Source organism: Cavia porcellus, unplaced genomic scaffold (genome assembly GCF_034190915.1).
Source record: "Cavia porcellus strain 051 isolate PalLab524CR breed Dunkin Hartley unplaced genomic scaffold, mCavPor4.1 scaffold_28, whole genome shotgun sequence".
Taxonomy (NCBI): domain Eukaryota; kingdom Metazoa; phylum Chordata; class Mammalia; order Rodentia; family Caviidae; genus Cavia; species Cavia porcellus.
Genome location: NW_026947511.1, coordinates 6,245,217 through 6,259,463, shown reverse-complemented (window position 1 = coordinate 6,259,463; position 14,247 = coordinate 6,245,217). Strand labels below are relative to the sequence as shown.

At 37.9% G+C, this 14,247-nt stretch overlaps 1 protein-coding gene across 3 annotated transcripts in view; it reads left to right on the top strand.

Annotated features, from left to right (window-relative positions):
- Positions 1-14,247, top strand: part of Acbd3 (acyl-CoA binding domain containing 3) — a 39,049-nt gene that overhangs the window by 12,063 nt on the left and 12,739 nt on the right. For all 3 annotated transcript variants that reach the window (XM_013143549.3, XM_063239407.1, XM_003462364.5), the window contains exons 2-5: positions 7,715-7,856; positions 8,842-8,982; positions 11,544-11,702; positions 13,570-13,744. In XM_013143549.3, the coding sequence (XP_012999003.1) occupies positions 7,715-7,856; positions 8,842-8,982; positions 11,544-11,702; positions 13,570-13,744 (617 nt within the window). The remainder of the gene's footprint in view (positions 1-7,714; positions 7,857-8,841; positions 8,983-11,543; positions 11,703-13,569; positions 13,745-14,247) is intronic.

The following is a 14,247-nucleotide window of genomic DNA, read 5'->3' as shown; positions in this document are numbered from 1 at the left end:
CTGAGATCTTGTCTCAAAAAAACAGAAAACAGGGGCTGGAGATTTAGCTCAGCGGCATAAGCGCCTGCCTTTGAAAGCAGGCAGTTGTGAGTTCGATCCCCGGTACTGATAAAAAGGAAAAAGACAAAAAAAAAAAAATTACAAAATTTATTTTTTGGTCAGGAGTAGTAGTGCATGCCTGTAATCCCTACACTCAGGAGGCTGAGGCAGGAGAATTGGCATAAGTTGCAAGGCCAGCTTGGACTATATAGGGAGACTGTTTCCAAAAACAAAAAGCAAAATCAAAAATTTTTTCAGCAAGTTTCTTTTATGTCTGTGTACTTAATAGTTGTTATTATTTCTTTTCTATTAACTATATAAAATACCTATTGGACAAAAAGTTTAAAAGCACTTAAAAAATTAAACGAAACCAGGGTTTAGCTGGGGATTTAGCTGGGGATTTAGCTCAGCGGCATAAGTGCCTGCCTGCCTTGCAAGCAGGCAGTTGTGAGTTCGATCCCCGGTACCGATAAAAAGGAAAAAGACAAAAAAAAAAAAAAAAAAAAAATTAAATGAAACCTTGTCATGTATGAGTTAGTGCCATCTGAAAAGTCAGAAATGAGTTACTTCAGTTTTAGTAATACTAATATAATAGTATGCCTAGCACTTTAGATAGGGGAGAGCTTTTTTTTTTTTTTTTTTATTTAAGAGGAAAAAGAGAAAAACACAAAACAAACCAAAGCGGTGTAAGGGTACATGTAATACAGAACTACAAAAAAAAAAAAACAAAACAAAAAAAAAATACAAACAAACAAAAAAAATATAACAGTAAGAAATCACCTGTTAGTATATTACATATTATCATCTTGAAAATAGTTCCTCAAATCATAGTATCAAAGAATACAAGGTGGACATTCAAACAGGTAGACTGCAAACAGCTGTGTTCAATGATCCAAAAACATTGATACAGTCAGCTATTTAACATAGGGGAGAGCTTTTCATTGAAGTTTAGAGAGTCAACACTATGGCAGTATGGACTGTGCTATCTATATGCTAAGATGTTTGGGATCTGCATAGCTTTCTGGGTTTTTATGTACTTTAGAAGAAAATTGATATGTTAACTTTACCTCAAAGGCTGAAGTAAATGGCTTTGATTTTTTTTTTCTTTTTTTTTTATCCAGAGAATGAACCCAGGTCCTCATGCATGATAAGCACATGCTCTTCCTCTGAGCTATACCTCAGCTACAGTTGGACTTTAACAGAGGGTTGAGCCAGGGATCCAGTACCAAAAACCAAAACAAACACAAAAAAATGATGGTAAAAGTAGATTGAAAAAATGTTTGAGAAGGAATACATATGCTTATTAAGGAAAATTTGGGAGAATAAAAAATGAGAAAAGTTACAATTAATCATTCAATCCCGTTCCAAAATATTTATTAGTGTTACCATTATCATATTTTCCTGGCTTTTTCTTTTTTGAAGGTAAGTTTGGCTACCACCTAGAACAACAGAGATTCAATGATAGTATTTAAAGGAAAAGTTATAGAGCAACCCTTAAAACTAATAATGCATGAAAGATTCAGTGAAAATGTCAGTATAACTTGTAAGAATGGATGAACTGGTCCTATTTTGTTCATTCTCTCAGAAACTGATACATAAAGTCAGTTTCTATTTTTTTCTTTGGTACTGGAGATTGAATCCAGGGACATATGGATGGTACAAAGATGAGTACTGATCTACATCCCCTGCTGTTTTTAATTGTTTTTCTATTTATTTACTTTTGTGTGTATTATTAAGGTTTGGAACCAGAGCCTTTGTACTGAGCTACATCTCCAGATCTTTTTAATTTTTTTGAAAACATTTTTAGGATGTGTGTGTATGTGTTACTATGGATTGAATCCAGAGCTTTTGCTATATGTTTAGAGCTTTTTTACTTTTTGTTTTGGTTCAGGATCTCACTAGATCATTAAGTTGCCCTAGTTGGACTCAAACTTGAATGCTTCTTTCTCAGCTTCCCAGAGTACTGGGATGACAGGAGTGTGCTGCCAAGCTCAGTGGTGTTCTTATTAAGCATATTAAAAAATTTTTTTCCAGGCCAAGGATTTAGCTTACAGCATAAGTACCTACCTGGCAAGTATCTGCCTGGCAAGCGGTAAAGTCATAAGTTTGAGCTCCGGTACCAAAAAAAAAATAATAATTTTTTTCACTATAGTCTTAGAGGAGGAAAAAGAAAAAGGAAAGGAAAAGAAAAAATAATCTAAGTTTGCATAAACACACTTAGGATAGCTAAATTGATTGTGCTACAAATTCTGTAAGTTCATGGAACAAAACAGTTAACGTTCATAGGATTGGAACAATTTTGCATGTTTGTGTGTCTGGTGATTTGAGGAACTCTTCAAGGTTACTATGTAAAATAACAACCTTAGTTGTGTTCTTACCACCTTGTTTTGAAAGCCTATATTGTCATTGGTTTGGGCTCTTTGCTATTGTTATTTGCTTCTCTCTTTTTTTTTTGGCTTTTTATCGGTACGGGGATTGAACTCGTGACTGCCTGCTTGCCAGGCAGGCGCTTATGCCACTGAGCTAAATGTCCAGCCCTTACTTCTCTTTTTTGTTTCTTGTTTTTCTAGTAATGTTTTGTTTTTCCCTCTAATACAGAAAGGATAGATATACATGTAGAGGCTTATACATGCCTAGAACGTCTCCTAAACAGTTTATGAGAATCGATTATATTATGCGTGATGAAATGAACAGCTGTTTTGAAGAAGAAGAGACATTATTGGGGGCTGGGGATTTAGCTCAGCGGCATAAGCGCCTGCCTTGCAAGCCGGCAGTCATGAGTTCGATCCCTGGTACCGATAAAAAGGAAAAAGACAAAAAAAAAAAAAAAAGAAAAAGCGACATTATGGTATCCAGTGCTGATTCCATATTATCATGTTGTGAAATCCAGTGTGCTTTTATTCTTTGTTCAGAGTGGTTTTAGTCTGTTTTGTATTATTTAATTTCAACATATATAAAGGTATAAACAGGTATTTTGAAGAGCCCTTGTGGATTTTCCCATTGTCTGGTTTTGGAAGCCTGTAATACCTTCATTACTCTGTTTTGATCAGTTTTATACTATTTTTTTTGTATGAATTCATGGTGTGTGAAGATCTAGACAACTATTTAGAAGAAAACAAGAGATACGATGGTAGCTATGGGAGTCTCCTGTTGTCTTGCTTTGAAATCTGTGTCACTTTCATTGTTTTCTTCTGATCTGCTTTGTTCTGTTTTGTTTTACCCTCTTTAAAATTAAAAAAAAAAAAAAAGTCTTAGATCTGTTAGATGGGAAAAGGGGCACGTAGAAAAATAACACCCCAAAATCATGGAACTCAATTTCTAGTGCCCCTTGATTGAATGATAAATATGGTAGTTTACTTGTTTACTCACTGTTTTGGTTACTTTTGTCTCATTGATGAGACGAAATACCCTATGCCCAAAATTAAACAGGGATAGATTTATTTAGCTTACAGTTTGTGGAGGTTTCTATCCATACTCAGCTGGCTCCAAGGCAGGGTGGTGCAGCTAAGGGGCAACTATTCATGGTGTCAGATACCAAAAGTGATAAGAGCTAAAGAGCAAAAGGGAGGAGCAAACCTCTGTCCTTTATATTGTATGCCAGCTTCCCGCCCCAGGGCAGATGCAGCACTCACACCGCCAATCCCAGCACTAGACAATCAATCACAAACTCTAGATTCAGCTGCCTTTGAAAGCCCTCCCCTGACCGTGTGGAGGACATCCAAATAACACGCGCCTTCTCCCCACAACTTAACTTACCTGGGTTGAACTATCAGATGCTTTGAAATGAAGCAAATTTATCATCAGGTAGACAGTGGACTCTTCTTTTATACAGTGGCTATTGTTTTTGCTTATTTTACATATGAAAAAGCCATCCTGTGACTAAGTATAGTCTATAACATTTTAAAAAATCTTTAACCACTGAAGTAGCTTAAAAATATTTTTCATACTCATTAGCCCATCTCTTCAGATTATCTCCCTGCAGCAAAAAGAATTTGTGTGTATTTGAAAATTGCTATACTACATAACTGATCAGAAAAGTGTTCACTTTTCCAGGGAATAAAATTTGTATTTTTTTGTTATGTTTGATACTATTGTAAATGAAGTTATGTTCAACTATTTCAAAGAAAGAGACATTATGGTAGGTACCGTTAATTACGTGTTGTCTTATGAAATACTGTGTTGCTACATTGGTCTGTTTTGATCTGCTTTGTTATGTCCTGTTTTGCCTTAATCTCTTTAAAATAAAACAATTTGTATTTTGAGACAGCATTTTGCTGTGCATTTCAGACTAGCCTAGAACTTACTTTGTAGCCCAAGCTTCTGAACTCCCAGCAATCCTCCTGCCTTAGCCAAGATCTTGAGTGCTGGGATTATAAGGATGCACCATCACAACTAACCTAAACTTCATACTCTTACCCATCAAATCTTCTGTACAGGGGCTGGGGATTTAGCTCAGTGGCCTAAGCACCTGCCTTGCTAGCAGGCGGTCGTGAGTTCATCCCTGGTACCAATAAAAACTGAAAAAGACAAAAAAAAAAAAATCTTCTGTACAACTATCTCTCTACTCTTGTTTTCTTTGGGGTTTTTTTTTTTGGGGGGGGGGGTCTTTTTCGTTTTTATCGGTACCAGGGATTGAACTCATGACTGCCTGCTTGCAAGGCAGATACTTATGCTGCTGAGCTAAACCCCCAGCGCCTACTCTTGTTTTCTTAATTGGCTGCAGTAAATGACTCAGAAAACTTATCAGAAAAGGTCGATATATTTTCTTAACCCCTTGGTATCTCAGAATGTCTTCCAGGTGCCTTCATACACAAATATAGTAGTAAGTTGATAGACTATATATGATTCTTGGTTCAAAATTGTTGTTCCTTAAAACTCTGTAGATGTTGTTCTGTTGTCTTTAGGCATTTAAAATTTTAAGAGAAAAATCTGAAGTGAGGCTGACTTTTGCCCCTTTATAGATAATCTGCTTTCTCTGGATCCTTGCAGAATTTTTTCTTTATCCTTGAAATTTAATAAAGTCATGAGGATATTTCTAGGTGTTGCTTTCTTCCCCTTAAATCTTATTTTTTTAATGAAAAAATTTTTTTTGTCGTTTGAGACAGGATCTCACTATGCAGGTCAGTGAGTTGAACTTACTTTGTAGCCCAGGCTGACCTCAACTCTTAGCCATCCTCCTATATCAGCTTTCTGAATGCTGGGGTTACTGGCGTGCACCACCATGTACAACATTATTGTTTCAACTTCATTTGTTTTGTTCTGTGTTTCAGGTATTCCTTTTATACATAGATAGTATCTCTTAGGCAGGCCTTCTGTGTCCATCTTTTCTCTTGTTTTCTCATTTTAATTTCTTTTTCTTTGTATTCTGTAAGAATATCTTTTATTTTTTCCATTTACTGCAGGAATTTTATTTTGTAATTGACCCTTTTTATGTGCTTCCTTTGAATGGAAGGCCTTGATCTCTTCTATGTGGTCACACAGCACCTACTTTAATTAAACCCACGTGGGTAACGAGCTCTCAAATAACATGGTCAGTGATTTCTATAGATTTGTTGTAGAAAGCCAGGTGTGGTGGTATATGCCTGTAATTCCAGCACTCAGGAGGCTGAGGCAGGAGGGTTGTTGCAAGTTGGAGTCCAACCTGGCTACGTAGTTCAGGGACAGCATGAATTATACATTGAGATCTTGTCTCAAAAAAAATAAATAAGTTTGCTGTAGACATAGATTTCTGTAGGCTGGTACATTGGTGGAGGCATTTTCTTGATTACTTTGCTCTATTCCTTTCCTCCAAACTGTGGTCTTATGACCTTTTCAGTGATTCAGTGGGAACAAAAATGTGGTCCTCCTCTGGATCATATACTTTTGAAACATGCTGTCAGATTACTGTAGGGGAGCAGTTGTAACAGTTTATGCTTTCAACATTAGTATATAAGAAGTAGGTATTTATCCCTTTCTTACTATTTTGTTTGAGATAGGGTCTTATTGTATAGTTTAGTCTGACTTCAAATGCACAGTGATCCTCCTGGGAGTACAAGGACACCTGGCCCTTACCACCTGGAGATGTTATCTGTTTTTGATCTGATAAAGAGGGGAGGGGTTTTTGGTATCTGAGGGTTTTAATTGCTCTTTCCTTGAATAGTGAGATGTAAATCTGTTTGAATGTTTATTGACACCTTCTATGTTGTTTTTCATTTTTGAGTTTCCTGTTCTTTGAATTCATTCTGTCATTTTATTTTAGTCACTACTTATATATATGGATGAAATATCTATACAGTAGGCACTACTTCCTACCATTAAAAAAATTTAATAGCATTTCCCTTCTAGTGTGGATTGAACCCAGAATCTCTGTATTGAGCTACACCTTCAGCATTTTTTTTTTTTCTAATTTGAGACAGAATCTAGCTAAGTTGCCTAGGCTGGGCTTGAATTTACAGTCCTGCCTCAGCCTCCCAGAGTGCTAGGATTACAGGTGTGTGCCACTGTACCTGGCAGTAGCCTGTTATTATATGAGTTAATTAATTATTATAATGCTGCCATTTATCAAAAAAGCAGAAGTATTTTTTGAAGATTTCCCATATAGCCAGCATCCAGTTACATAATGTTTTTGAATGTTGACAGTGGGTAAGTCTTTACAAGTCAAATTGGCTTTCTTCTTTGTGTAGAAACCTGCCAGAATGAACTGTAATAAAGAAGGCAGAGGAGTTAGTAGTTCTTTTTTTTTTTTAATGGGCTGATAGTTTTTACTAATAATATCTATCTGTGAAGCAACAATGTAATCTGACTTTATTGATGAACAAACTGAGAGGTTAACCTTACAAGTAGGACACTTCCTGAGATAATATTTAAAGGTAGAAGCATGTCCTCACTCTTTGCTGATTACAGGTCCCCTCATCACAGTAAAATGGATATATTTTAGAGACAAACCTTTCATATTTAATTGTACATGCTCATGTTAGAAGTGACTAATACAGAACTATTTTTGCCTTGTTTTTTGAGTCAGAATCTTGTGTAGTCCAAGCTAGCCTAGCATTCACTGTGCGGCCCAGGCCAGTTTTATACTCATAACAATTCTACCACAGCCTCCTGATTATAGGCATGTGCTGCCATATTCAAATAGAAAAAAATACAGAAATAATGTAAATAATTTAAAGGTGATTATTATACGTGTTTGTCATATGTGTAAAAGATATAAAGTATTCACTTGTGTTATGTGTGCCTGGCTGTTGCAGGTTGACAAATGGGTTTCTTTTTTTTTTTTTGAGACAAGCTCTAAATTGCTGAATTACTTAGACTAGGCTCAAACTTGTGATCTTTTGGCCTCAGCCTCTCAGAGTACTGGGGTTACAAGCAAGCACCATGCACGTAAGTGTTGATAACTGGCACAGTTAAAACAAAACAAAACAAAACTTCATCATATGAATGATTTCTGTGTTAGGTGGTATATACCTGTGTATCTCAGTCCTTGGGAGGTTGAAGCAGGAGGATTGCTATGTGTGCGAGGCTAGCTTGAGCTACTTAGGGAAGACCCTGTCTCAGAAAGAAAAAAAAGAAAAAAATACAGTTTCACTGTAATCTTTGTAGGCAGTTTGTGACATCCTTTATATCAAAGTTTTACTGTAGAATGCTGGAAATTATATATTTTGTGGTGCTAATTGTTTTTGTATTTCTTTTATAGAAAAAGATGGCAAAGCATTTCATCCAACTTACGAAGAAAAGTTGAAGCTTGTGGCTCTGCATAAGCAGGTTCTTATGGGTCCATATAATCCAGACACTTGTCCTGAGGTTGGATTCTTTGATGTGTTGGGGAATGACAGAAGGTAACATGTTTTGTTGTGTGGCAAAAAAAGAATCACTTTTGAAAAAGGGCATAATGTAGATAGCTGGTTCCTTAACTAAGGATTTTGTTTTGTTTTGTTTTGAGTCAGGGTCTCACTGTGTAGTCCAGTTTGGCCTTGAAATCACTATGTAGCCAGAGTGACCTTGTGGTGTTTCTGCCTTAGCCTCTTCAGTACTTGGGATTACAGGCATGCCACCACCGTGCCTGACTCTTAAGAACTGAAAGGTTTATTTGGCTTTGGCTTGGAGAGACTGTGGCTAAATACTATGGTGATATTTATGTACTCATCTGATTAAGAACATAGGACGAATACAGTTTCATTTGATTCTTCTTAAAAAATATTTAAAAACAACCATTTCAAATATGTAGTAATGGATTCCCTTACTGAAACATGGAATTGTGCCAGAAGAGAATATGTGGAGTATTTTGTTCAATTAAAGATAAAATCTGATATGGGGCTGGGGGAATAGGCAGTGGCACAGTGTCTGCCTGGCAAGCGCAAAGTCCTGAGTTTCATTCCAGTACCTAAAAAAAAAAAATCTGATGTAAGGAAAACAGAACATTAGTGCCTTTTTTGCTGTGTAGGAATCACCAGCAATATAGTGAAGTTTTGGATTATGTGTGACACAATCTAACCTAAAGAGTTAGTATATGTTTGTTGGAACTTGATCCAGGCATGGTGATATACACGTGTAAGCGCAGCACTTGGGAGGACAAGGCAGGAGAATTGCCACAAGTTCAGGGACAGCCTGAACATAGTGAGTTCATGACCAGCTTGAACTACATAGAGAGACCCTGTCTTAGGGATAAAAGAAAGAAACTTGAAATTAATGAGCCTTTTGCTTGATAGTAGAGTCATTCTTCACTTTGGTTATAGTTTGAGAATGTTTATATTCAGGTTTAAATTAAATCAGGTTCTCATTCTGTTAAGAAGAAGAGATAACTTTTCTTATTGTTCCTTACAGGAAAGAATGGGCAGCCCTGGGAAGCATGTCTAAAGAGGATGCCATGGTGCAGTTTGTCAAGCTCTTAAATAGATGTTGTCATCTCTTTTCAACGTATGTTACGTCCCACAAAATAGAGAAAGAAGAACAAGAGAAAAAAAGGTGATGTTTGAAGGCAAGGAGCACTTTTGCTGCTTTATGCAGAGTCTGTGCAGGTTGGGTCTTACCTTCACTCCTCACTTCTAGTGGCAGAGATGAGTAGGTGTTTGCGTTACAAGTTTGAGCGGGGAGAACACTTGTGTCAGATGAGTTTCTCTGTAGCTCAGCCTGCCCCTCCTCCCTGTCCGTGGGTCTGACATGCCCTTGTTGCTGTCCCCCTTGAGCTTCCGGCATATTCTCCCTCAGTGGTTTGCACTTGTGCTGTGTGGTAGCGCCTTACGCATACATGTTGGCCCCGGTGCCTTGTTAATTATTTTTAGAGTGTGGAGCAGGAGCTGCTGAATGTGCTGTTTAGGGATTCCCTGTTGTAGTTGTGAATTAAAATTATGGTTAACACCTTTTTTATGTGGTAGTTATATTTTTAATGACTGAATTTTTAAAATTCTAGATAATTAAAATCACACAATGAAACCAATTTTCCCTCAGATTATACTTCAGAAACAGTCGATTTTCTATTTTCCTATCTTACTCTTGATTGAAAATAATAGGCTGAAAATAACCTGAGAGTGAGGAAGAAGGTAGAAACCATGGAAGATGGATGCAGGAATAATGAAAGCTTGCCTGCAGACCAAAAGCTACCTCAAATGTAGTCAAGGGTTGCTGCAACATTGTTACAGTGCAGTTTTTGTGCTTGTAGTTCTGACCTGGGTTAGCAAGAGACACAGTGCCAGCTAGAGTTTAACTCCTGTTTAAGAGGATGGTAAATAGCTCAAATATATTTTCAGAAAATATTTGTCCAAAATAACTTTTTTTAATTCAGAGGAAAAAATTTGATTCTCAGAAGGATGGAATATAGATTTTGACTTACATGCTGTTGTCTTTGTTTGGAATCCATGAGGTCTGGCTGTAATGTAATTGGACATATATATTATATATAGCCTTTTAAGTTATTTTAGTGATAATTCAAATATTTGTTTTAATTAAGTATTGTCCAAAGTTACATTTCATCTTAATATGTAAAACTGTATTTTTCCTTTTGAAACTATACTTCTGTCATTTGTAAAGGGCTCTTTCTTTTTCCTGGAACCAGAAATTTAACTCAGGGCCTGGTGCTTGCCAGGCAGGTGGCTTGCTGCTGAGCTATATTCCCAGCCCTAAAGACCTCTGTTAAGGCTTTTAAGACTGAACTTGACTGAACCTGGAACCTGAGCTCCACTTTTAGGGCTCCTGCCCTGCATTAAAGTCCTCAGGCTGTTGCTGTATTTTGAGCCCTGCCCATGGCAGTTATCCTTGTTAATCATTTACAGGCACTGAGGGCAGCACAGGGAGGAGCCCAGATCCTCCTCAGGGTGGGGTACAGTTGGTATCTTGTGGGAGAGTGCTCTCTGCATCGTGGTGGACGAAGTAAGATGTCTATTTCTAGTGTGATATAGTCTGTTTTCTTTGGAAAGGAGCTTTTAGGGATGGGCTAGAGCTGGATAAAGGCTGTGCTTGGAAGTCTAGTTACATTTCTCTTTCTTTCTTTGCTATGTAGCTCAGCCTCCCCAGTGCCAGGATTACAGGCATGTGTCAAGCATCTTTTTTTAAAATTAGAAACTTACAAAATTTTTAAAATTTCAAAAATAATACAAACGTGAGTGTTTTTCAAACAGTATATATTATTTTCCTATTTCTGACAAAATACAACGAACACATTGAAATTTTCCCTTCCCATCTTTCTTTTGCTTTCATTCTTTTTTGCATAAATAATAACTGACAAATTTAGAGTATATCCTTCTAGACCTTTTTCTGTGTTGCCTGCCCATGCTTCACGAAACGTTAATCTTTACATACTAGGTTGCATAGTTCTATGCTTTCTTAATGGCTACATTAGGTACATTTGCATTTTTAACACCTTTGCTGAGTGCTTTCCAACCCCCTGCCAAGACTCAAGGATGTGGTGGTATATGGTAGGCAGTCTCTGTACTGGCTGAACATAGACTTCTGTGTGTGTGTATGGTGCTAGGGATAGAACCTAGTGCCTTGTGCATTCACGGAAAGCACTTTACCACTGAGCCAATTCCTGCCCCTATTGCCCCTGTCAATAATTATTGTGATGTGATCTTAAGTATTTCAAGATTGATTCCATATGGTAAGTTTCTCTCTCTTTTCTTTTTTTCTTGTTTTTGAGACAAGGTCTTGCTATATAGTGCAGGTTGGCCTTGAACTTGCTTAGGTAGCCCAGACTGGTCATGAACTCATTGTGACCCTCAGCCTTCCAAGTGCTGGGATTCATATGATAAGTTTCTGTTGGTGAAGTACATGCACTTCAGTTCTTTGTTTTAACATTAAGGTCTTGCCTTGTAGCTCAGTCCAGCCTTGAACTCTCCTAGTCCTCCTGCTTGTTCCTCCTGAATACTGGGATTATAGATATTGACCCCATGCACAGTTGTGTTTCAGACTAGATAGAGATTGTCACATTGTTCTCTGAAATGATTATGTTACTTTCCATTGGAAATGAAATGGAAATCATTTTTAAAAAAGAGTCACTGTGTAGAGTCCATTCTCTGCTATTTACCTTGCAGGAAGGAAGAGGAGGAGCGAAGACGACGTGAAGAGGAGGAAAGAGAACGTCTGCTAAAGGAGGAAGAGATGCGTAGGCGAGAAGAAGAGGAAAGGCTGAAGCGGGAGGAAGAGGAGAGGAGGCGAGCAGAAGAAGAGCGGCTCCGGCTGGAGCAACAAAAGTAAGCCTGTGCCAGCTTACATTTGCAACCAAGAAGTGAGCTGCCTGGTGCTGATGCCGCCTCTGTTTTTACCATTATGTTCCTTAGAATATTTCTGTGATTTGTATGACTGGGAGGTAGACTAGTATTAGCTACTTTTTATTTTTATCAGTGATCTGTTATCAAAGGAAAGTATTGGGAGAATTTGGGGTTAATGTGCAGAACCCAAGGACTAGAAACAGGACTGGCTTTCATGGCTGCTCTGTCTGTCTCTACATGTACGTGATCTCATCTTTCCTTCCCAGCTTGTCTCTCTGCTTGTGTTCTTCCTGGTATCTGCCAAGTGGTGGTCTCTGCATTGATGTGTACAAGGATATCTCAGCTTGGATTTTTTTTAATGTGATTTATTTTTCCATGTGTCTGACAGAAGCAGGCTGAAATCTGAGATCCAGTTAAAAATTTTGAGGATAGAGAATCTAGTCGGCACAGTCTGTGTCTGCAAAGTTTCAATCCCTGAACCCTAGTATGGGCCTTGGAGGCTGAAACTATTGCATAGTAAGGCTGTGAGAGCAACTATCTTAAAAGGGATTAATTCTTCAAAAGGGAGCCATAGGGACTAGGGATTTAGCTCAGTGGCACAGCGCCTACCTGGCAAGCGCAAGGTCCAAGTTCGATTCCTAGTACCAAAAAACAAATTCCAAAGGGAGCGATAGGTGCAAAGAAGTAGTGGTTGATACCGACTCAGCACTGTGAGAAAGAAGGCTGAGGGTTGTAGGGTGATATGGTATAGAGGTTAAACCAGGCAATGTAACTTCTAATTGTTTCTCAGAAAAATCTTCAGTGCTAACTTCAAACTGATTGAAGCCTTCATTCTGCTTTGAAGAGAGATTACAAATGCTGCTTTTTTTAGGGTGGGGTGTCCTAAAAGGGCCCTGGGTCATGCTCTATACATGAATTTGAGCATTTGCTTTGTTATCTGTTTATCTGGTTTTTATTTAATAGATAGCTTTGAGGTCTCTGTTAAGTGATCACAAAAGTGAGTTATGAAGCATGTGATTTTCATGCGAAAGAAAATGGAAGCATTGTAATAGTTTCATAGAAGTTATTACTTCTGGACCCAGATACTATTTTCAATGTTTCCCCTTTAGTAGGGGAACTTTAAATTAAGTGCTGCAGATTTTCCACTGGCTTTATTTAACTTTACCATGGTTACTTTAGTATCTTTCAGCTATTCTGCCTTTTCCTGTTTTTCATGTATTTAGGAAGGGGAGCCATAGCCAGTAGTCCAGTACCACGTCTCTGTTTCACATGACAATCCATTGTTTTACAGTGTGGTGATGAATTAGTAATCCCTGAGCCAGACTGTCTGGATTTGAATCCTGGCTTTGGCATCTGCCAGTGCTAGACTGTTGGGCAACTTATTAAGCAACCTTATGTGATTATTGTGAGACCCATTTGGGCTAGCGCATATATGTACTTTGAACACTGTGTGACATATAGTAATTTTGATGATGGTGATAATGGTGTACTTATTACTCCATCCCAAATTTGCCTTGGAAGAGTAAAAAATTAAAAGGCCTGCTGAGTGTGGTGGCACATACCTGTAATACCAGCACCTCAGAAGCTCAGCCAGTAGGATCAAAAGTTTGAGAGCAGCCTGGGCTACCTAGCGAGACCTGTCTCAAAGCAAAAACAAAACAAAAAACCAATTAGAATTGATTTATTTTCCTAAATCTTTCTTGTAGGACCTTGGGACACATGCTGATTGATATATGTTGCTAGCTTAGTCATGGTTAAGAGTGACAAACTATAAAATAATAAGGAAATTTTATTTTGTCATGCACAATCTCCTATAGTCAGACTAGTGTATATTTTTTAATGTTTTTAGGCAGCAGATAATGGCAGCTTTAAACTCCCAGACTGCCGTGCAGTTCCAGCAGTATGCAGCCCAACAGTATCCAGGGAACTACGAACAGCAGCAGATTCTCATCCGCCAGTTGCAAGAGCAGCACTATCAGCAATATATGCAGCAGTTGTATCAAGTCCAGCTTGCACAGCAACAGGTATGATAGCCAACCCCAGAACTCAGCCTTAGAGAGGGTTTTCCATTTCATTGGAACCCTTTTTTTCTTTTAACAATTGCCAATGAATTTTGTATTAGTTAGCTTCGAAGGTATAAAATAGCTTCCAGGTGATCTCTTAGGCAGAAGTTGGTAGTCCTGGAACCATGAGGACCAGGGTAACCAGCCTTAGTTCAGAGACATCCTGCAGGCAAAGCATTGTCAGTTGGGTGGGCAGCTTTTCACGGAGAACTCTGCTCGTTAGCCCACAGGCTATTTCTTAGAACAGTACATTCATGTCCAACTTCTATAACAAAATACCGTGCTTTGGTTAAGGAAAGGTAATTTAGGTGAGAGAATGTGGGACTAGGAGTCTAGTCTGTGAACCTATTTTGACACGGCAACATAGTGATTTTACATTGTTTTTACATTGTTAGAAACATAAAATACCTCCTTAAACTTAAATGTGCTAAATGTGACTTGTTTTCACTTGGAAAATAGTTACC